The sequence below is a fragment of the Triturus cristatus genome, chromosome 1_2, assembly GCF_964204655.1.
Source record: "Triturus cristatus chromosome 1_2, aTriCri1.1, whole genome shotgun sequence".
Lineage (NCBI taxonomy): Eukaryota > Metazoa > Chordata > Amphibia > Caudata > Salamandridae > Triturus > Triturus cristatus.
In genome coordinates this window covers 828,662,869-828,686,135 of record NC_140580.1, presented here as the reverse complement: position 1 = coordinate 828,686,135, position 23,267 = coordinate 828,662,869, and the positions used below count along the sequence as shown (strand labels likewise).

Here is a 23,267-nt window from a genome sequence, read left to right as displayed (position 1 = left end):
TGCAAATCAGTCTTGATCCTGTGCCTCATGATTTATGGTCAGATACAAGGAGCCGGACCTGATGATGTAGGCAGAAAGGGAAGTATGCTGGGATATATATTTAAGAACCAGTGAGGAATTCGGATACTGCAGACGTAGTACAGACAGTCAGCAATTCTAAAGAAAAAAACTGGTATTACAGTCTGGTCATAAATTACACATTTCTCAATACCAATATCAGATATATTTAAGGGCATCCAGAATTCTTAAACTTTATCCAAAAAGGCAAAATTACCACACTTGAAGATACTCACCTTCTGATGGTAGTAAAGGAGGTGCAGCAATTTTATGTCTCAAAGCTCCCAATACAGGGATGATAATGAGGGAAAATAGACTCAGTTACATATTATGGTCATCAAGATTCAGTATCGAGTTTAACATTAATTTTTCTACACAATAATCACTTATTTTTTAACAGTATTGTACCTAAATTGATCGAATAAATTTGGGAGAATCATATTGTAGCTGATCATTGCAATAAAATCTTTGGACACTTTCTTGATAGAACCTCTACGTTAAAATGTATTCATGATAACTCAGAAATCTCAAAATGTACTGGCATTATTAGAGGAAGACTTGATTCCTAAAGAAGCGCAATTCTGACACCAAAATAATTTTCTTTTTTGTCTGACCATGGTCCTCAAGGTACAGGAGATTACATTTGGGTAAGTGAGACTTTAACCGCTAATGCAATTAAATCAGAAACGGGCATAATTGTTATCTCTGGTCATGCCCTGTTATGTCTTCTGAGATCCTGATTACACTTTTTGAGGTATTTGATGTATTCATTTTTCACTTTCTTATTTTGATTTTAACAGATAATTCATAGGATTTACCACTAACTGCTTTTCTCTTAATGTTATGATACTTCCCTATCTCACAACTTGCATACTCATAAAAAAGCATAAAAAAATGTACTGTTCCTGATATAGCCAAGAAGACAAAAAGTAGAAGCTAACCATTTGTTTGCTGACTTAATTTAAATCTTTACAGCATGGCATTATATTACCAATTTACATGCTGCAAGATTTAATTAGGACTGAATTCGGACTAAATTATATTGTAACTCATAATAGTTTAGTCCTGTAAAGGGTCAACGCTAAAAAAAATATGGAGGGCAAGATAAAGCTGGTCAGATGCTGTACATTTATTGATAGAATAAAAAAGTATATGATCTCAATAAGCACTGCCAGTATACCCTTACAGAGGTATGTCTCTGTCATTTTAACAGTATTATAAAACCCAGTACTATTAAAACTTTTTTTGGATGACTACATCAATTCTATCACCTATGTTATTGGAGATAGACAAGACTTGTGTATTTTTCAAACAATTTTTTTCAATATTTTTTCTGGAGAAATAACATAATGCAGAAATATCTCAGAAGAATGGTATGTCTTCTGAGTTCATATTATTTACATATTTAGCTGTGTGTATGTACATTCATAAAATAACCCCCAAAGACATATAGTAATGCACCACGATCATGTCTGGGATGCCGCTATATCAGTAGTTAGTCTCGTTGGTCTAACATTAATCATTTCCATGCTCTGATTAGATACTTCCCCTTTGGGGGATCCAGGTAGATTACTACATCAGAACCCAACTACCCTTACTTAAATTAGTGGACCACCCACTTTCAACTGACTGGGTTATCTGAACTGAAAAAATCTTAAAGTCTTGAAAAATGTCTATGGCAAGATATGCTGAAGCAAAACGTGTTGGCTTATACCATCATTCTATACCTTCAACAATTAATGGACAGAATATTGTATATTGGTCAACAAAAGAAAGAGCTCTCTTTTTTTCCCCATGGAAGTATGTATAGAGAACGTTATACGGTAAGTACATTGAAAGACTTCTAAAAGCAGAAAATACAATCCATTTGGTTCAAGGAGACCCACTTCAGTTCAGGAAAAAAAATGTAAGTTACATATGTAACTGCTATCTAAACTGATAAATCTTCTTCTCCTAATGTCACCCTCCTCATCCTGCCCCCACTGCCTTCATTCCTCTTGTCGATTAAGATCTTCTGCCTTTCCCCACAACTGTTTTCTTTCCTTTACATTCATTTTTTTTTTTAATTCTGTTTAACAGATCGCAAAACCGAGCAATCCCAACTGCCACATCTAAATATCGCATCTCAGACAATAACTCCACCGCTTTGTTCCTATGAAGAGCATCATATTTAAAAAACAAAGGTCTTAAAAACTTGATCCGATTTGCAAAATAAAAAACACAGTCCATAAGAAGATGCGTGAGAGTACATTTAGTTTTCAAAGAGCAGGGACAAAGACCACTATTATTGTGCACCACAGTCCTATGTAGGTGGGATGAATAGATTGGTTTACATCCCACCCGAACTCTTAAAATGTATTTTCTCAAACCTGGACCTGGTAACTGTGATAAATAAGGGAAAACACAATCCTAGCCAAATGAAGCAAACGAGAAGCTAACAGAGGATTTCGTCTTTAAATATAATAAATCAATTTGTTCTGACGCCATAGCAGCAGATTCTCTCAGTACTCGTTTGCCTGGAAAAGTGAGCCAGGATGTGACTGTACCACTATTTAAATGGAGGTTCTTCATTACAGTTATTCTGGTTCTAACGGCCTTTGCCCACATCCTTTCACTGCTTTGGATCTCTTCCCAACACAATTTGGAGACTTTAACCACCTCATCATCCTCCAACAGAGTGTTAAAGTATCTTAGAGCCCGAGTAGCGGCCGCCATGTTCCAAGAAACCAGACTGCACTCTATCCTTATAGCCTGGACCATGGTACCTTGGGGGAGTGATAGAAGTCTTTTAAGCACTACCCCTTCCAGTCTCTCCCATTCATAGGTTGAATCAAGAGAAAATACCTCTCCCCCATACAGGCCTAACGGTGGAATCTTCCCTTCATAGGACTTTAGTAATGGGATATGGGATAGCCCCCCGAACCTACCATTGAATCCCGATAGACAGCTTGCCTGCAATAGGGCTTTTTGCTTAATGGCATCCCAATGCGCGCCCCAATTCAGATTTCTCCTAAAAGTTAAACCCAGGTATTTATATTGATCCACTTGTTCCACCACCTGTGCATCTAGATACCAGGAAAAACTCTGCACTTTTTCCCCGAAAATCATAATTGTAGTCTTTTCCAAATTAATGCAGAGCTTGTTCTGCTTACTATAAGAGGCCAATGAATTAAGTTTCCTCTGCAGACCAATTGGAGTATAGCCCAATAATACCAAATCATCTGCATAAAGCAGACAAGCGATATGCTGGTCCCCAATTTTAGGCGAAAAAGACTTTGATTGGGAAATAACAGTTGGGAGGTCGGCCAAAAATAGACTAAAGAGTAAGGGTGCTAAAACACACCCCTGGCGCAGGCCATTATCGAGATTCTTTTGGACAACCGTCCTGACTTGTCCAACTCCACCTGAGCCCAATTGCCAGAGTGCAAGGATTGAAGAGCCCCAAGAAGGTATGGTGGTAGATTCCAAGCAGCAAGTTTTCCCCACAAAATATCCCTGTCAACAGAATCGAAGGCTGTCCTGAAATCTACAAATCAACTGCACAATCTATGATTTTCCTCCAGAACCTTTCGAGTAATAGCCCACAAAGCAAAACAGTGGTCTATAGTGGAATGATCCTCCCGAAAGCCCCCTTGTTCTAGTGGGATTCTCTTAGTTTCGGTGGCCCAATCTTTAAGTTTGGCTAAGATAATCTTGGAAAATATCTTTAATGAAATATCCAAGAGGCTTACAAGCCTATAATGCATTGGGTCTGTTCTGCTCCCTTTTTTTAAAATCGGTTTCACTATGGAACCCTTCCAGGTAAAGGGGTAAAGGCCAGACCCTGCGACCCAGCTAAACAAGATAGAGTAAATTGTAGCCCACCAGACACTATTTGTTTTGATTATTACTGCTGGAACATTGTCTGGGCCGGTGGCACGAGAGAGTTTTATTCTTTCAATAACTGCCTTAAATTCCTTTGCTGAGAACCAGTTGGCTGGGAGACTTGCCCGTAGATATGCTGAGGGCCATCTGAACCTAAACGTCCCCTATATAACTCCGTCAGATAAGTAGCCCACTGGGCTTCCGGAATCATACAGGCCAGAGTACCCCTAATTTGACCATTAAACTCTTTGACCTTTGTCCAGAATTTTTGCTGATCATTTAATTATATAATCTCCTGCATCTCCTCCCACTTCCTATAATAAAAAGCTGCCCTTTTCGTCTGCACAAGGGATTTATATTGGCGTTTAAGTTTGACCAGCTCTTGGGTAGCTAAGGGAACGAAACGACGCCTAGCACTTCTTGCTGTCTGTCTCACAAGTCGTTTAAACTTTTGGCAATCTTGATTGAACCAGCCCGGGAAGCCCTTTGGGCGTGATTTTATGTGTCCACCCTTTTCACTTGTTTTCACTAAAATGCAGCCCAAAATTCGTTGCACAATATTATTATACCACACAATTACATCATCAACATGAATAGGGTGGATAGGGACCATCTCCTCTAACTGAAGGGATGCTAATTGTTGAAGATGCATAGTGTCCAAACGTGTTGTAAGCCTACGCGGGTAGGACATCTCTAAAGGAAAAACCCTCTCAGGGGATACCGGCTCACACAAATCAAGAACTGCTGTAGTTGCCCAGTGGTCACTGCCCTCATATTTCGCCACCTCAAAACTCTTAAAGAGGCCAAAATGCCAAAGGGACGTGAATATATAATCAATACAGTTTTTTCCTCCCCTTGGTGGAAATATATGTGAACCTAGATAATATTCTGAATAATGATTCTACTGTTTTCTCCCTCATCCTCGCAATTTCTGATTCCATTTGAGATTATTTTGAAAAAATATGTTGCTCTATGGCGTTATCTCTTGTGAAGTGTACTAATAACAGATTTTCTAAGATAGGAAAACATAAATGAATGAAAGACATTGCAAAATAGGTGATGCCAGGTCTCCCAGCAAACACATTTCAAATAATTACTCCTGTGGTAATGTTCAGAATAAACAGGTAAAAAATGTCCCTTTGAATAGAAATGAAGACAGTGAATAGAAATATTAATGCAGACGGTTTATTGTTATAAGATGGTATAGAATTGTGTGTGAAATGTGCTTGTAAATTATGTGTGAAAGGCTGCAAGAAACACATGGCAAAAATGTATAGAAAAATGCTAAAATGGCAATGTCACTGGATGAGCTTTGTTATACATCAATATGGCATCTGAAGAAATAAATATATATATCATAAACCAAATATGTTACTCTCTTTATATCTCTGTGCTATATAATTTCTTTAAAATATGAATCTTGCAAAAAATGCACTTTCTACACATTACATATTCTAAATGCTACCTAACATATATTAGTCATTTAATATATACAACATTCATAAATCCACATGCACCTTCGATGCATAATATTTGGAAGGGACATCCTTCTGTTTGTTTTTACACTAAAAGTACATTGTATTAGGATGACGAAACCCCATATTTGAGAAGCAAGAAACTGTGTGCGAATGAGATATTGAACAATATTTCAACAGGTGTACCAGCGGTCTTTCAGTTGCTGCATCTAGTCCACAAAGCACATTGTACAACTAGCATGGGATGTATAACACATTTTACACACGCATCTACATTAAGAACTTTTGTTTTCTCCACAATGTAAGGTGACCCACATAGGTTGTAACTGAGCGTTCTCATAATAATGCTGGAAGGGATACTACATCTTGAAATTGCAATCTATTTCATCTTGGGCACTACTGTTGCATTTCGTTACTGAATTATTGGTAACATGTCATAGTTTACAACATATGTTTTTATCAGATAGCAATGCTGGAATGAGTAAAGATCGATTTTTTTAACCAAAGAGTCCCCACAATTGTCCACAGACAGTTCATGCTGGAGATCTAAGGAGTTCCTTTTTCTTGTCAAGGTCGGGACCATTGGGCTCTGTGCTCCTAATCCTTTGCTATATCTCCTTTCTTTAGGATGATCTGCCGCTGCCATGGTGCCAGTTTTGTTTCATCATAACCGAGGGTTCTAAGTTTCTCTGCTTGCTCCTTCTCTCTTTCCTCTTCTTCTTTCTTCAATTTTTCTTGTTCTTTTCTAAAAGGAAGTAAACAGAAGAAGCATTAAGTATAAATGCCAGTTTTATTCAAGAATTGTTGTATGGGACTCATCTTCTCCTTCTGGCCCCTAATCATGTCCAACACAAGAATAAACATCAGTCTCATAAAATGCCTTAGAATTATAAAGCAATACCCACCACAAACAATATTTTCTCACTGAGATTTGGCAAAAATGCAGGAGAATATCCCTGAATTCCCTAGCACTGAACACAACTCCAAAATGGTATTCCACCTCCATTGAATACTAATGCATGCAGTAGTTGAGAACATATTCAGCCCAGTCTATGAGCCTACACCTAACCTACTAGCGAGAGTAAGTTATATCCCATAGTCCTGAATGAAGAATGAGGAGTGTCCATCCACAATAAGGGGAGGACATAATTTTACATGAAAGGTTACCACTTCAATGATATGCTCATTCTCAAAAGCGCCTTAAACAGCATCTTAAACTGGATGTCGGAGAATTGCTGAAACTAAATCATGACAGTCAGAATTCATTCTCCTTAGCGGAAAACCACCCCCACAAATATACATAGGATGTATCTATGAACTAAAAACAGAAATCCCCCACTCAAATGTACCACAACAGTAAAATCCTTCAGCTTTTGGATTCATGCCAACGTCTACAAGAAAAATCAAATTGATTGCAATGTTAAGTTGACTTGAGAAGGTCTTTTCTCTTTAAAATGCCTCAAACAACTTCTATTGCAATGAGACTTCTGTTCTGTAATCGAAGCCACAGTGATTTCCAAAACTGATTAAGGAATCGATAAACTCGAGGGAGCTATGGAAATCTCATTGGTGTTACTAAGTCCTTTTCACTCTCCGCCACATTTTTTCAAAACAGATTTCATTTGTCGTTTCTGCCACATATGGCCCGCTGGGCCCGATCCACACATGTACAGGTCAATGCGTATAGGTATGTCATTATTATCTACATCAGCACAAATCAAAAAAGGAATATCATTCAACAAGACAACTAAATGTACAATGTCACTACTATGCTCCCCCGAAACTGCTCTCCTGCGCCTAAATGTCTCCTGACACATATAAATCGTAGAGCGGTTTAATAAGCCAGTATCCCTATCGCGGTTCATACTCTGAATGCAGTGCTACAGGGATCAGGGGCTCCAAAAGAGGGTTGCATACTCCACCCACGCTGTCAAATCTTGGGATGTCTCTGTGGGCATCCCCTAACTTGGAATATTGGTAGTCCTACACCCATGCAGAAGTCCATGCCCTGTTTCCATACACCTAGCAAAGGAGGGGAGGTAGCTTTCTACAGCCTGGCTACATCTCATTTCGCCATGTAAGGCCCAGGCTCAGCAGGTGTCGTTTGAACCTATTGCCCCGATTTTGTTGGTGACGTATAAAAAAATCAATTTCGGAGACATGGGGAGATCCCAGGCCAAAATCTTGGACAGGCATGTCTTAACCCCCCCCGCCAGAACTTTGTAAGCACACCAAATTACCATATTGTGTGAAGAAAGGTACTCCCGCCGTTGCCACATTTTATAGGCATGTGGGGGAGGCCACCAGGCCGGTCTGCCAGAGCCTATGCTGGGTAAAGTATGCACAGTGTAGATATTTGAATTAAATGATGAATAGGCTTGAAGAAATGGCCGCGCCTTGTGGAGATTCTAGGCCTCGATCCAGTCGTCATCCTTTATCAGACCCAGGTCACCCTGCCAGGTTGCGTGGAAGGCATCAAATGTTGTGGTGTTGGTAATTAGAGATTGATATATCTGAGTAATTTGTGATCTCCAGCTCCCCATGAGTAGTTTGCCTTCTGGTGGATTGGACTCTGGAAGATCCTCTAGGTTCTTAAGGTAGGGGGACAGGGCATGACAAAATTGTATATATTTGTAAAATTGGTTGATGTGGCATGGCATATTTGCTTTCGAGCTTCTGGAAGATTTAAGAGTTTGGCTGTGCATGACTTCCCCCAATGAGGATATATCAATATTGTCCCATCCTCTGAACCAGGACAGGTTGGCCATCTGAGGGAAGCGAACATTATGCCACAGTGGTGTCTCTTATGTTAGGCGACCGCACCACCCCATCTGCAACTGCGACTGTCTCTAAAATTGAAACACCACTCCCATCGTGGGCAGATAGGCCTGAAGCCCCAGCCCACTATATAGATATGTGCGAAGAGAGGTGTCACCCGTTGCCCATCTTTCTACTGCATATGCAAGATCATCCCTGTCGCTGTTCTACCATTCGTTAAGCACCTGCAGATGAGACGCTGCATGATATAACTGGATGCCCACAGATGCAATGCCACCACAATATGTAGACTGAAAGCAGGTTTGTAGGGCCATCCGTACTGCACCCTGCTCCCATAAAAATTGTCCCAATAGTGCGTTTATTTGTCGACACCATGAGGCAGGAATCGGATATAGGTGGTTCTGCAACTGGCATAAGAGACGGGGAAGGGATACCATCTTAAAGATGGCGAATAGTCCATATAATGATAGTGGCAGGTGTGACCACGATTTCACCTTTACTCGTTCTGTCAATGGAGCTAGGTTATGCTCCCACGAGATAGGTTGAGAGGCGGACAAGAAGACGCCAAGATATTGCAGCCCCCTGTGGCAATGGTCAGATCAGCCGACCATGTTCCAAAGGCATGTGCCCCCTGTATGAGCCACAGAATGGCTTTGCTGGCATTCTAATATAGACCGGACGTCTCTCCAAAAACCTGTATGATACGAAGGAGCCTGGGGCCTGTTCTATGCGGGTCAGTAAGGAAAAATAAGACGTAATCGGCATATACCATGATGCGGTCTAAGACCTCTCTTGACCATTCAAAGCCCCGAACCAGGGCATCTATTCTGACCCAAGTCGCCAATGGCCCGCAGGGCAAATAAGTATGGAGACAGGGGACAAACCCTGACGAGTAACATGCCGGATAGGAAATCGGGGGGAAGCTGAGCCAGCCACATGCACCGAAGCAGTAAGCTCTGTATATAGTAGACTAACATATGATAGAAATCTGTGGCCAATATTGAGGCGTCACAGAAGTGCAAACAAATAAGTCCAGCTGACAGAGTGGAGGGCCTTATCAATATCGGCCAATAATAGAGTTGCCGGGCATCCCAGACGAGCTACAGCAGCTATGGCATTGTGAGCATGGCGGCTATTGTGACGGATAGCATGACACGGCATGAGGCCAGCCTGATCCGGGTGTACTAAAACAGTTATATGCTGCATGAGACGGTTGGCCAAGGCTTTGACGAGTAGCTTGGCTTCTATGTTCAATAGGGAGATTGGGCGGTATGAGGAGTGACAATCCTGGGGTTGGCCTGGTTTGAGGAAGACCCCCACTTCAGCATGTCTCCAGTCCCGTGGAAGCTTCTTCTATTCTATGGCGATTTGGAATGTCTCGAGATCATGGATGCCTAGTTGTGGCACGTATGCCTTAAAAAAATTCACATGTAAAGCCGTTGAGACCTGGAGCTTTACTTGGGTGTAGGTCAGCTAGGGTGGTCACTAACTCTTTAACTGTAAGGGGGATTTCAGGCAGCAACCTAGCCGTGTCTCAAAGGGCCTTCGGGGGTAGGTGGTCTAGAAATGTCGGTACTAAGGCATCTGGCAGCGCATCACTTTTGGTGTAAGCTCTTTGCAATCGCTGAGGGATCGGTGAAAATACCGCCATTGGAGTCGCAAATGCTTGAAACATGAACCGGCTGTAATGCATGTTGGCACAGCCGATGCAGTAGTTTACAGGATTTGTCTTCCCATTGATATATCTGACTACGAGAAGCCAGCCAAGCAGTCCATCCTTCTTCTAATAGTTCTCCCTGATACAGCTGTTGCGCTAGAGCCAACTGACGATGCGCCAGGCCCCCTCCCCACCCTCTGCCCCGCCCACTCTAAAATCAAGATGCCGGACTCCATCTGCAAGAACTTCTCACGATGTTGTTCATGCTTCACGGTGCAGAGTGAGATATTGACTCCAGGAAGAGTCGGTTTCATGGCCTCCCATAAAGTCGCAGCCAAGGCCACAGTCCCTGTATATCAAGGCCTACTGCATGTGTGTCCGGTATTGCTGATCCTGCAAATGCCAGGGGGAAAGACACCAGTGGAAGGGAGGACGGACAGGGCCCACCCAGAGTCCAAGCGACAACGGAGAATGGTATGACAGACTCCAGGACAGTTTTGCGGCGTGTGAGACTCTATGAAAGTAGCTAGAGGGTACAAACAAGTCATCTAGATGAGAGAACAACTCATGGACGTGGGAGTAGTAGGTAAAGCCCAGCTCAGCCGGGTGGAGCATCCTCCAAACGTCAACCCATCCCATCCTGTCAACCAGGGTCCGCAGTCGCAAATTGCGCGACCCCACCAACCCCCCCCCCCCCGTGGCTCACTACCTGTCTTGAGCTTGATACATAACATCATTCCAGTCAACCCCCAGTGCCGTCAACCGATCAGGGATGTCAACTCAGATAGCCATCAATCAGTCTACTAGGGCCTGAGGGAGGAGTGGGGGTGGGGCGCATATGCTATCTAGGATCACCTGTTCTCTGTGGATTGATCCTGTCACAACAACATACCTAACCTGCGTGTCTACCGATGAGCGTGAAAATTGGAAGGGAACTCTGCAGTGGATCACAATGGCCATGCCTTGGGAACCTCTAGCGAACCTCGAATGAAAGGCATGGTTGTAGCCAAATCGAGACAAATAGGGTGTTTTAGAACCTAGGAGGTGTGTTTTTTGTAATAGCAAAATGTCCGTCCCGAGACGTTTCACCTGCCAAAGCACCGCCCCCGCTTCACCTTGTCTAGGACACCCTGAACATTCCAGTTAATAATTTGGAGCCAACCCCGCGGAATACTATTGTTTACATCTGTCATCTGGACGGGTGGCAGGTATCTAAGGGACATGAGTTGTGCGCAGTCACTGTGCGAGGAGCACCTAAGTCCTTAAGTCACGCATAGCACAAGCAACAACTGAACAGTCCGAACCACCCCCCACCCTCACCCAATACCTCACAACCGTTGAAGTACCTATCGAGGATCTGGCATCATCCCATCCCCAACTGGGGCTGGAGACCAGGCCCCTCCAACGGATTACCCCAAAAAATGGCCCATTAACCTAGAGTCTTTCCCAGAGTTTGGGTGGTATCTCTCTAGGTGCGTAGACCATCTATATTGCCATCATGCAAGTAGGCGAATATAGCAGTAAAGTCCGGCTCTGTCGGGGCAACCAAAGTCATAAACATGCAATATGGATAGTCATATCAGACCTGGGGAGTTTCAGACTGGTCCTCACTACGCGCAATGGAATGCCACGATGACTCCAATCTGTGTCTACTTTTTCCCTTGGGCTTGGGCTGTTGACGAAGAAGATCGCTGGAAGACGAGTCTGAGTCAAGCCGCGGCGGTGTGTGTCGCTTCACACTTATCTCCTCACCCGTCTAGGCAAAAACCTCCACCGGAGTGTAAAAAAAGAGTGTACAAGGTTTGTATATCACTTGTAGGCAGGCCGGAAATAATTGCGCGTAGGAGAGCTTGAGGCTCCTCAAGCGAGCCTTCGCTTCAGGAAGGATTGATGACACTGCTGGACCAGTCTGGTATAGTCCAGGAATATCATGATATATTGGGAATCAAGAGAGCGAGAATATTTCAGCCTAGCCTGCCTGAAAATAGTGTCCCTGTCATGGAAGTTAAGGATCCTGGCAATGACAGGCCGCGGCCTGGCGCCAGGGGGGCCTCTTCACCAGAGCATGGTGGGCATCCTCGATAATGAAACACGGGGAAAGGGATCCAGCCGGAATCCAGTCTGCTAGCCATGTGGTGAGGAACTTTCCTACATCTTCACCTTTGCATCGCTTGGGAAAGCCCACAAATGGAAGGTTGTTCCTGCGGGCTTGCCCCTCAGCGTCCTCCACTCGCGTTGCAAGGCCTTTGGTGAGGGTCTCGAGGGAGTTCACTTTCTTTTAGAGGGTGGTCACAGTGTCCTCCACACTGGACACTCTTGTCCCAGCCTCTGTAAGCCTCTCAACCACATTTCACAGGACTTGAAGCAGCAGCATCACGTCAGAACCAACAGCGCCTATCTTGGTGTCCAGCATGTCTATAGATTGAGTAATAGCTGTCAGCAATGTTGCGTTATCTAGCTATGCACCAGCCGGTCCCCCAGAGTCTGAAGCCGGGGCGCCAGCCCCAGTGTTGCGGTCCATCGTGCTCTGTGTGAAGGCAGCGCCGGGTGGCTTATCACGTGCCAATATGGGGGGGCCCTCTCTATCTGGAGCTTCTAGGCCCCACAAGGCAGCAGCCAACTTATCCTGTGCGGACGAGGGTAAGGCACACACGGGTGTCTCAATCTGGGTGCTGGGCTCCCAACTGGGGGGAAGGGGGCGCCGGGTGTCTTTGTGTGTGTAGTGGGAGACAAGGAAAGTCAGCAGCGGCCTCAGTCTCACTTGGTAGACGCGAGGGGGAACTCACCACCCACAGGCCTCACTGGGGCCTGGCCAGATCGCTTCCACAGGTGGGAGCACTCCCCACCCCCCCAACGGGTGCCTTACCTATGGAATATGTTCAACGGTGTCTGTAGTGGATCAGCTCCCACAGCCAATGGCAGGTCCTCAGAAGGGCTCAGTAGCAGCTCGTCACCGGGTGTAGAGTGTGTGATGGAGCCCCACCATCTCGCTCGGGCCCAGTATGTGTCCTGTTGGGCCTCCTCTCTCCACAGGCCCCTGGTGGCGCGCGGGCCAAATCTCGGGCCAAAAAATCGACCTCCGCTCCAACAGTCAAGATCTCTGTAGCATCAGCAGTGGCGCGGGTAATGGGGGCCTGTGCCAGGTCCGTCCCGGCCCGACCCGGCCACCGAGACCCCAGCAGCTGTAGGCTGCACTCCTCAGGGGCCTCAAGCACACCACGGGCGCCGCTGCATCCAAGGCAACCCCACCCCAGCACAATCAAAGCCATCAAAGTGGCTCGATGTAGCCGCTGGATCTATTTGGCCCTTGTATGGTCGCGCTCACTGCCATGGCCAGGTCCGGCTGCCGAGACGGGAAGGAGCTGCAGTCTGCACTCCCAGCAGGTCGCTCGGTTACCGCAGGTTCCTGCCACCCCCTGAAACAACCTCCAGGCGGTCACAGTCCGAGAGCTGGCTCCAGGCTCTTTACAAAGTGGGGTCCCAAACTCCAGAGCCCCGCCACTGCTGTTGTATCGGCCAAGCAGCGGGGGCCCACCGTGCCACTCCAGGCAGCCAGCGCAGTCCAGACTGCCTCTGATGTCAGCTCTCGGTGGGCCTCAGCCACGGCCCCAGGAAAGACGATCCGGGACTCGATCAATCTCGGTCTCCATCTGCTCCGAGCAAGCCTACCCCTAAATTGTCACATCTGAGAGGCGACCGGATCTTGGCAGGGCAGGAACCTCCAGCAGACCATCTTCGGCCAGGCCTCAACCACCGCCGTGACTCGACACAGACGCCGGAGCACTCCTCTTAGGTGACCACACAGCCAACAAGTCACAGGGTATTTTTGAGGTGTCCCAGCATCCCAACGCCACTCCCCTCCTCGCCAAGTGACCCGAAAGGTACCAGGGTCGATGTAGGGGCGGCAAGGGGATAAGATACTTGCATTTCAGCAGAACTTCGGGCGGATAGAATATAGGGCTACTGGAGCTGGCCTAGAGTGCATGTGCAATGTTGGACTGCCAGGCCATGACCTACTCTCTACCACATTTAACCACAGGTCCCAACAGATTTGTCACATAACACGTGTGCTGAGAACACTTTACTGGCTACAGTTGGAGAAAAGGAAAATTCACACTTGCTTGTAGAACTTGTACGGACCTAAAATTTCAACAACCTTCACTCTTGTCTTCAGATCTCTGGGGGTATGAAAACCGAAGTAAAAAAGAAACCTTCCATCTTGAAATCAAGAAACTCAAATTGAAATTATCTGTGTCTAAATCCTTTTCTCTTTCCAAAATGCCTGTCCTCACCTGTGTGTGTATTTGGAGTGAAGCCCTGAAAAGAGTCACTTAAGCATTGCCTAATTATGTGAGGCATACTTTCCTGAATGCACCTTCCCCTTAAGTTCTGGGAACTGAGAGACTTTCAATTCCCCACAGCAGTGTGTGCTAACTGCACATGATATCCCTGGATCATTTGAGCAAAGGCCTATTTTGCAACCTACAGGACAGATTAGACTGGCCGAGGGGTATTGGCCTTCAATTTTCATACAACCTTTCAGACTATGCCTCAGATACTTAACAAGGAGTTCTAAAGTAAGGATGTCCAAAAGTGTAAATTCTTGCTACTCACAACTCCACAAATTCTACTTATTTTTTCTTTTTAAATTTCAAGAGGTTTAAACCTTGTGAAGTATGTGAAATTCTAAGAAAGTATGGTGCAGTGCTTGTGACCATTCGAGGCAGTGGGACATATTTCAACTGCCACAAGGGAACACTTTGGGCAATAAGGAGTGTTGTGCCACTTGATTGTCATCCCATCCCATGTAGTGAGTCCCTTACCTCTGCAAGTCTCAACATGGAGACTTCTTGGCCTCTCAGCCAGCCTTGTGTTCCCTCTTACCAATGCCCCTTGCACCTTGCACCATGTCAGGAGACCTCTTAAGGAACCTTTACCTTCCTTTTATAGCGATGTCCTGCTCCTGGATGTCTGGCTTCATTCAGAGTTGGGGATTTGGGCTCTATTATGAACCATTAAAAAGGTTAAAGACTGGAAACTTTGCCCATCTTTGCTGCGTTCAATGATTTTTTCTCCACCTAACTATGCACGTGTAAATACAGCTTTGCCCATTCCAAATCTAAAGTAACTATGACTTTGACTTTGTACACAAATTGACCATTCTTGGAAGGTCACACATTGCTCTCCCATCCACACTGTTATGTCCTTCAGTGTCATACGTCAAATAGAAGGACTTGACGCTGTTTCATCTCCCTCCTTCCCACACCTTGACAGGTGCTGGATTCTGCTCTGTGAACATTTCCTGCTCCTTCTTTTGGGCTTGCATGGCATGCCATCTGGAACACCTCTTTCACCCAGGTCATCTTGGCTGTGCGGTCATTGCAGGGCACTGGAACATGTCTCTTCTCCCTCCCAAAGCAGACTTCCATGGACTCATTATAGGAGAGTAGGATCTGCTTCACATGGGTACCCCCACTTTTTGCTGGTGTTTCACTGTTTTTCGACCTTAGTCTGGCTGTGGCCCTGCTAATCAAGACCCCAGCCTAGCTGCTTCCTCTCTAAAATGGTTTCCATGTACATTAGGTACATCTCTAATTGGATTCTGGAGTGCCTTATATGCCCCTAGTATATGGTATACTATGTACCTAGGGCATAGGTACTTCAGAGGCCTACCAGGGGCTGAAGCATGTGTTATGCCACCCCTGGGAAGCACTCCAAAATGACACCACAGGTCTGCTACTGCAGCCTGGGTAAGGTGGTGCCTGCACTCCTTACTGTGGTATAGGCTACCTATATCACTACCATTGCACACACATCCTGAAGGAAGAGTGCTTGGTATTTATGTGAGAGGGTGCCCCTGCATGAGCAGAGCCCCACTGCAGCATTCGGAGTACCTCCTCTGATGTAACCACCTCCCCAGACAGGCAGATATGTATTGGGGCTGGGCGGGAGCACTCTCTGGTGCTTTGAAGTCCTGCACTGGGGGCACACTTAGTGTCCCTGTGCATAGTCCAGTTCAAACCGGTTACAGGGGCTACCTGCCCCTGCTCTTGCACGAAACTGGACAATGGAAATGGGTGTAACCACCCCTCTTTCCAAACCCTCCCATAGGTGGGTCCCCAGAGTATGTCCAACCCCCAAACTTAGTATAAGTATGGGAACCCAGTCCTTGAGACTTTAGATTACCCTTGACGAAACTCTGCAACATATATCCTGGACCTTCGACTTTCTATTTTCGCTAGAAGACTGAAGAAATCTCCCTTGGGGTCAAGGAGTAACTCCCCTGCTTGGCAGGCACCAAAGAAGCAACTGTCCGGTCTGCAACTCTGAAGCTCCCGCCGGATGCCGAAGTCTTTGCATCACCAGAGGTGGATTTCCAGACTTTCCCGAGGCTACCCTGAGTCCACAGCAAAGCTGAGGCCCGTGGCTGTCGTGGGTGACGTGGAACCGTGACCCCTGGACACCGTGAACTTTTGCCGGTCCATCTTCCTGGTCTTCCTCGAAGTTGTGCTTTGGGCTCCGAGTAGCCCCAGCCTTGGGCATCTACAGCACCGAAGATCTCTGGCCTCCACTCCACGAGTGACCCGTGGGCCAGTTTCCAGTGCGACTGCTCGAGGCTCCTTTGCGATCGCTAGCCTGTTGGCTAGTGGGTCCCCATGAGGGCAACTCCTCTTCTGATTGTGCTTTCCTGGTTTCTCCAGACGTGCCCCGACTTACCCTCACTGGGTGAGTACCCCAGACCTTGCTGGTCTGCACCGACGTCTTTCTTCTGTTTCCCCTTGACTTGCCATTGCCAAGGCTTGTTGGGTCCATCCTGGTCGCCGACACCGCAGCACTCGACAGACTTTGTGGGACAGCTCGAATTTAGCTTCTGGTCCTCGTCCTGAAGACTCAAGACAACCGTCAACTCACCTGAAGCACCCGACATCTGTGGGCATTGGACTATCGTGCCCCTGGTCACAGGCAAGTGACCCAGACTCTGTCCCCTCTGCTTTCAGGTTCCTTCCATCCTCGATCCAGGCTTAGATCTCTCCAGACACTTCTCCTCTTCACGGCAGCAGCACTTCTTTGCCAGCTTCCATTGAAAACGACGCCGCGCCCCGACACCATTTGACACCTATTCACCCGGCTTCCCTGGGTGAGGTAACTCGAGTACTCCGGTGCTCCCGTGGGTGTTGGCCCTAGACACCTCTAAGTCCAAAAGGGTTTGCTTGTAGTCGTCCTCCAAGTGTCCTTAAACTCTTAATTTCCAACCGCGACTTTCCCCATAGAAGTTAACGGCGATTAGCGGCTGTGTTCTCACACTGCACGTGTCCCCTGTGGGTCCCCTGTGTCACTACCTTGGGTGGTTCCTTGTGGTCCAAGCACTTCTACAGGCTCTAGGCCTTGTGTCTAGTTCAGTTGTGGTTCTTATATCACTTTATTGGTATATGGTTTGGTACGCCCCAAGGGCCCAAACGTGTATTTGTGGTTTTACTGTTGAATACTGACTTGTAACTTAAGTACTTCGAACTCCAGCCTCATAAAGAGACTAGAGGGGTGTGTTTTATCTTAAAGACATATATTTTAAATATATACCTGGTGTGGTTGTCCTTTCATTTGGTCATTCAAGAGATTATAGACTGGTAAAACAAGCTGCTTTACATTCCTTCAAGACTTAGCCTGAAGGCTGCTCTCCATAGCTACCACTAGGATAGCTTTCAATAAAGGTTGTCTTTAACCTATCACCATAAGGGGTTGTTTGGACTGATACAGGGTGCCCACTATAACTAGTGGACAACATATATCAGGCCAACTTCTCACACTCATCCACCCCTGATGGCCCCAAATAGTACACCCTATCTCAAATCCATTGCACACCTATGGGAGCTTACTTGGTGCCAGGGCTTCACCTGAGAACAGCAATGTGCATGAACGAAGGGAAAGGAAGAGCACTCTTCCAGAGTGAACTGAGTACTTAATATAGATGATCTTGTATATAGTTTACTGCATTGTTGACCTGACTTGTGCCACCCTAAAGCTGGAGACAATCAATCATGTGTCTTTTGTTCCAAATAGGATTTATGTATTTGGTTTGTCCCAGATGTTTGATTACCTTATTTATTTCCTTTAGTGTGTCTCAGGTATTGTTTTCTTTTCCTGACATTCATTTTACCCAAGCTAGTTCATCTTCCTGGGGGAACATAATCTTTGTTAGTGAGGTCCACTCTCTTCATGAATCCAACACCCAGATGGCCATCCTGCACAGACCTAGCTGGAGATCATATTTTTTCTGCTTCTTTCTCCATAACTCAGAATGCCTTTATATTGCAAGACCCAGACTATACCCAGAGGATGGCATAGCACAGACGTTTTGTGCCTTTCAACCCATAAAATGCCATGTCAAAATCCCTGATGAGAATGTATTTGTTTTTGTTCTCTCTGGTGAGAGAGTTTGTTTCATACTCCTGGAGTGAGAAAGCAGGAGCAGTCACCAGCTTGCAATATTTTGGCACATTGGGGGTGATCAAAGGACGGTATTCCAAGTCACCTTAGGATCCACCTGTTTCATGGAATCAGCGAACATGTAAAACAGTAGGGTTATTCTATTCAGATAGCACAATGACCCATTGGAATGTGGTTTGTTGGAGCCAGGCTATAGGTGACCATAATAAACTGACTGGACCATTGGTTCTTAACCTGTTGACTTCTGTGGAACCAGCTATATATTTACTAGAACTCAGGGACCGCCATTGAATCTTTTTGGGAATTCGAGAACCACCACTGAGTCATTATTAGAAGCCGGGGACCCCGGCTTGAGCATTTTCGATGATTTCAACCTATGCACAAAAAATACAGAAACTAGCATTGTTAAAACAAATAAACAAGTTTTACATATCCTGGCAGCGGAAAGCTCCTAAAGTCATTTTTCGCTGTTGTAAGGCCTACCTCTCCCGTTGACTAACACTGGGTTACCTTTTTACATTTAATAAGTGATAACTTTAGATTGGGAGCAGTTAGAGATATGCTGGTTACCCTCAAATAAATTGTATTTTAAAACTCGCATCAATGGTGAAGTCGGGTTTTAAGTTATATTTCTGAAAATATCACTTTTAGACAGTTGGCATTTACTTGTCCCAAATTTTCTGTGCCTTCTGCCAGTGTCCTGGGTCAAATGACTGTGAATAGCTCTGCTGCTGGGGTTTTTGTATTGCTCCCTCAGAGTAACACAAAGGGGGCTTAGTTATGGACACGATGAGTTATCTTAGCAGTATGACTGGGAAAGGGCTGTATCCAGCCCCACTTAATCCACAAAAGGCTTTGTAATCCTGCTGCCCACACAAAGGAACCTGACACCAGGCCTGACCTGACTTTGGCAACTCCCAGACAGTTCGGAGCCTTGACAGGAGAAGGGAAAGAACTTTCCAGAAACAGATGTGGGGGTAGGATAGGGATTTTTCTCCACATAAAGGATAGCACCAGGCATAAATAATGGACCTCCAGAGCGACTCATAAAACACTCCTGGATCTGTGGAAGGTATAGAAGAAGGACTGCCCTGCTGCCAGAGGAATGTCTTGCTGCGTGAAGGACTGCCTTGCTGTCTGAGAAGGAAGACTGGACCAGCTTGCCTTTATCCCAGACAACCCAGAGTGACTCCAAGGGTCATTTGGCTGACCTCCTGTGTGAATTACAGGGACACATCAAGCTTCAGAGGCCTCTCTGCAACTGCCTAGCTGACCCGCTGCAGCTGGATCTTTCTGGACTTGCAACTAGACCTGCCTGATCCCTGCTGTTGGCCTCGGCTCGAGTGAGTCCTGATCCCTAATTGGTGCCTCCCAGGTCCTGGGCCCTTGGCTTGCACCAGTGACAGCACTACTCCATGCCCAACTGAAGATTCCATCAGATCCAGCGCGAAGCAATGCCAGGTTCTGCAAAGCCACTCAGAGGCCATCCGGAACTTCATCAGATCCAAAGCTAAGCGATGCGAAGCTCCGCAATGCTTCACCACCAGGTGAAAGATTCTTCGGAACCAGCATCGAACAATGCAAATCCCCATAAGACCTCACCACACAGCTGACAGCTTCATCAGAATTGACACTGAGTGACCAGAAATGCTGCAAAGCCTTGCCTCTCAGCTGAACATTTCACAAGAACCAACACAGACAGATACAAGGTCTAGCAAAACCATGCAGATCTTGTACCAAGGAAATAAGGTACAACTCCCAGTGGGTCTGTGCCTGGCCTGCACTCCTCCATTTTCATCCTGAACATGTCACATTGTCCCGGTCCATCATGACCAGATACCCTCAGTTGACATTTTGTGCCTTTTGGGGCTATTTTTGGCTTAAACTTAAAATTCAATATCTTCTGAATAGATTTGTGTCATTCTGGTTTCGTTTTATTTACAAAAAAGTACTCTATTTTTCCAAACTGGTTTGGGATTTTTCTTGCGTTATGTTTTCACTTGGTTACTTTTTGTGTGCTGCATAAATACGTTTTGCCTCTAAGTTAAGTCTAACTGCTTTTGGGCTAAGTTAGCAGAGGGTTAAACACAGGTAAATTTAGTAACGTTTGTTGTTCACCATGACAAGGATTGTAGTTGTTGGGGCTTTCACACCCTTCAATCAATAACCCAATTTCTTACATGGCTGAAGTTCCTCCATGATGATTAAGGCCACATCAGATTGCAGATTTGCAGATCTTTGACCTAGTCTGAAGACAGTTTTATGGCCCAGCTAAGCCAAGATAATGGAGTGGCAGCTCTGTACCGTGTGCACCAACAATAATAATTCTCCTACTGTGAATTTGGACTACAATGATTGTTGTTCCCTGGCACCAGACAATAAGGGAAATGAGAACATTCTGATTTCCTCAACAGGCACAACCAAGCAATCACCTAAAAGGATCAGAAGTTGTAGATTATGGTCAAAGTCCTATCAGACAAGTTTTTCTTCCACTATGGATGGTCAACCACTATGCTCATGACTCCAAAAATGATCTCATCAGATGTATGATGGACCTGTAGTGGTGAAAAAGACTACGTCCACACCATAATACCTGCAATGTTAAGCTAAGAAAGAGCACAGTCTAGGAAATACCATGAAAGAGAACATCAACCAGCATACTTCTCATGTTCAACACCACAAAACCACACCAGAATCTCCAGTTTAGAAAGCATGTGATTTATTTACTTTATGCATACATTTACACCAAATACAATGCCCCAGAGTATTCTCCCTACTACTTTATTGTTGGGAGGAATGCAAATCCAAGTGCAGCCAAAATGTAGTTATGGTTACATAACAAATCCTAAAAACCACTGTAATTTGCCAGCTTTGGATTCCGCCATGCTCATCTTATGACCTCACATATGACATATTAAATAACCACATTGATGGCATCATTGAAGACATCATTGAAGACAGCATCCATAGATAGCAATACTCTGCCTGTGGCTGCACACAGCTGAGGTTAGCCACATGAGCAGACACTGTGCCCAACCATGGGCCCATCATGACACACTCAAGGCTTCACCTTTCGTAAGTCATGACTCACTCCCAACACTCAACCCTATTAATCAAATTCATTCGACTTTTAAAAAATATATAGAAATGTAATGTAATGTTAAAAAAATTATATACAAGTACAAAATAAATATTAGTTTATGATTGAACATTTGAATAACCTTCTTTAATTAATAAAATTAAGTAAATTCATTTAAATTAATTCCCTGCTAACTTTTTGTAACTTATAATACATTATAGATAAATATTTTACTCTAGATCATTTTGTTTTAATAATACCTTAAAAGATAATTTATTTAATGTAATATATTTAAATTAATCACATATTTTGTGTCAAGGTATTTAAGTCAATTGTGCATCTATTATTTTTATCTACATTTAAAATAAATATATAAAATTAATGTACATTAATATTTAGGATACATATATGTCAAAACGTTTTGTATTTTTCCTATACCTTAATAAGGAGATCTCTGCATCAGTAGCGGGGAACTCCAGATTGGCATGCGGCGGATATTCACACATTGGGGGACCTCTACCGAAATGGGGCTCTTGTCCCATTCGCCTTGTTGGCGGAGGAGACAGGGTTACCAACTGGCCAATTTCTCCGCCACCGCTCACTGATATCGACGCTGGCGAGTCGGTGGGGAGATCTCAGAGAGGAGACAGAGCAGCACTTCACGATGCAATATCTACATGTCATGGGGCGGGGGAGACATATGATACGCTGGTTCGCAGCTTCCCTGCGCACACATACGGCGACCGACTTATCCTCGCTACGCCGTAAATGGGAGGCGGATCTGGCCCGCCCCATAACCGACAAGGAATGGAGCAGAGCGCTGCAGGTTCCTACGCGGATCCCCAGAAACATGCGATTCCGCCAAATCCAATACTTTATTCTACATAGAGCATATCTCACACCCGACTCTATAAATCGGTATTTTCATCGAGCAGACGCAGGCTGTCCACGCTGCGGGGTGCTGGATGCTGGACTGGTTCACATGCTGTGGAGCTGTCCCGCGCTGGGACTGTACTGGCGGATGGTGCATGGAGCATTAAGTGCATGCACGGGTCGGCTGGCGCCGCTGGAGTGGCCAGTCTGCCTGTTGCACCTGTTTCGTAGAGCCCCATCCACGAAAGTCGCCTCTCGATTTTTCGACCTGGGTCTGGTGGTGGCGAAGCGATTGCTTACCAAATGCTGGAAGGCAGCGGAACCTCCCCGAGCACGAGCGTGGCGGAGTTCAATGCTGGTGTGGGCAGGGGCGGAGGGCTCGGCCCTCTTGAGGGAGGAAACACTAGGCCTTAGGCGAACACCAATAGCGAACCAGTGGAACACACTCTTGTAGATCCTGACACACCTAGATGGGGACACCCTGAGACCCGGCGAGGTGCTGAGGGGGAGGGGGTCGGCGGTCAGGCTGAGAACCAGACATGAAAAGTGCCGCTAAGGCTTTAGCTGTCTAGGCGAGGTACCGGGGAACAGAGATGCTATCAATAGAGCTGTCTGCACAAGGGGACATGGGGTTGGTGGGGGGGGGTCGGGTCAGGGGACGGAACATGGGGATGTGGCAGTGAAGGTCGAAATTGCTGCTATTGTTTTGTTGGGGCACTAGTTGTTCTGCCCCCCTTTTCTTGCTGTTTAGTGAGCTGTTTCGAAGAATACAATAGGGAAGTGCGGGAGAATTATGAGTGGCTCCTTCAGGGGGAGCCCCCCAATGACGTGAAAGCAAAGGGGGATGTTGAGATGATGGAGCTGGCTGAGAGGCCTTTAATGTTCATCTTTCCTAGGAAGCGGACGTAGCACTTGATCCTGTTTGTTACTATACTCATGACTAGAGATGTACCAAGGTTAAGGTAATGTTATAGTTAGGTGAATATGTCAGCGGCACAATAACGCTATGAGCAAAAAATACCACAGCAATTCACCAGTT

At 45.5% G+C, this 23,267-nt stretch overlaps 1 protein-coding gene across 2 annotated transcripts in view; it reads right to left on the bottom strand.

Annotated features, from left to right (window-relative positions):
• Window positions 1–5,084: 5,084 nt before the first annotated feature.
• ESPN (espin) overlaps window positions 5,085–23,267 on the bottom strand; it is an 888,237-nt gene continuing 870,054 nt past the window's right edge. For both annotated transcript variants that reach the window (XM_085608893.1, XM_085608894.1), the window contains one exon: window positions 5,085–6,141. In XM_085608893.1, the coding sequence (XP_085465019.1) occupies window positions 5,994–6,141 (148 nt within the window). In that variant the 3' untranslated portion in view covers window positions 5,085–5,993. The remainder of the gene's footprint in view (window positions 6,142–23,267) is intronic.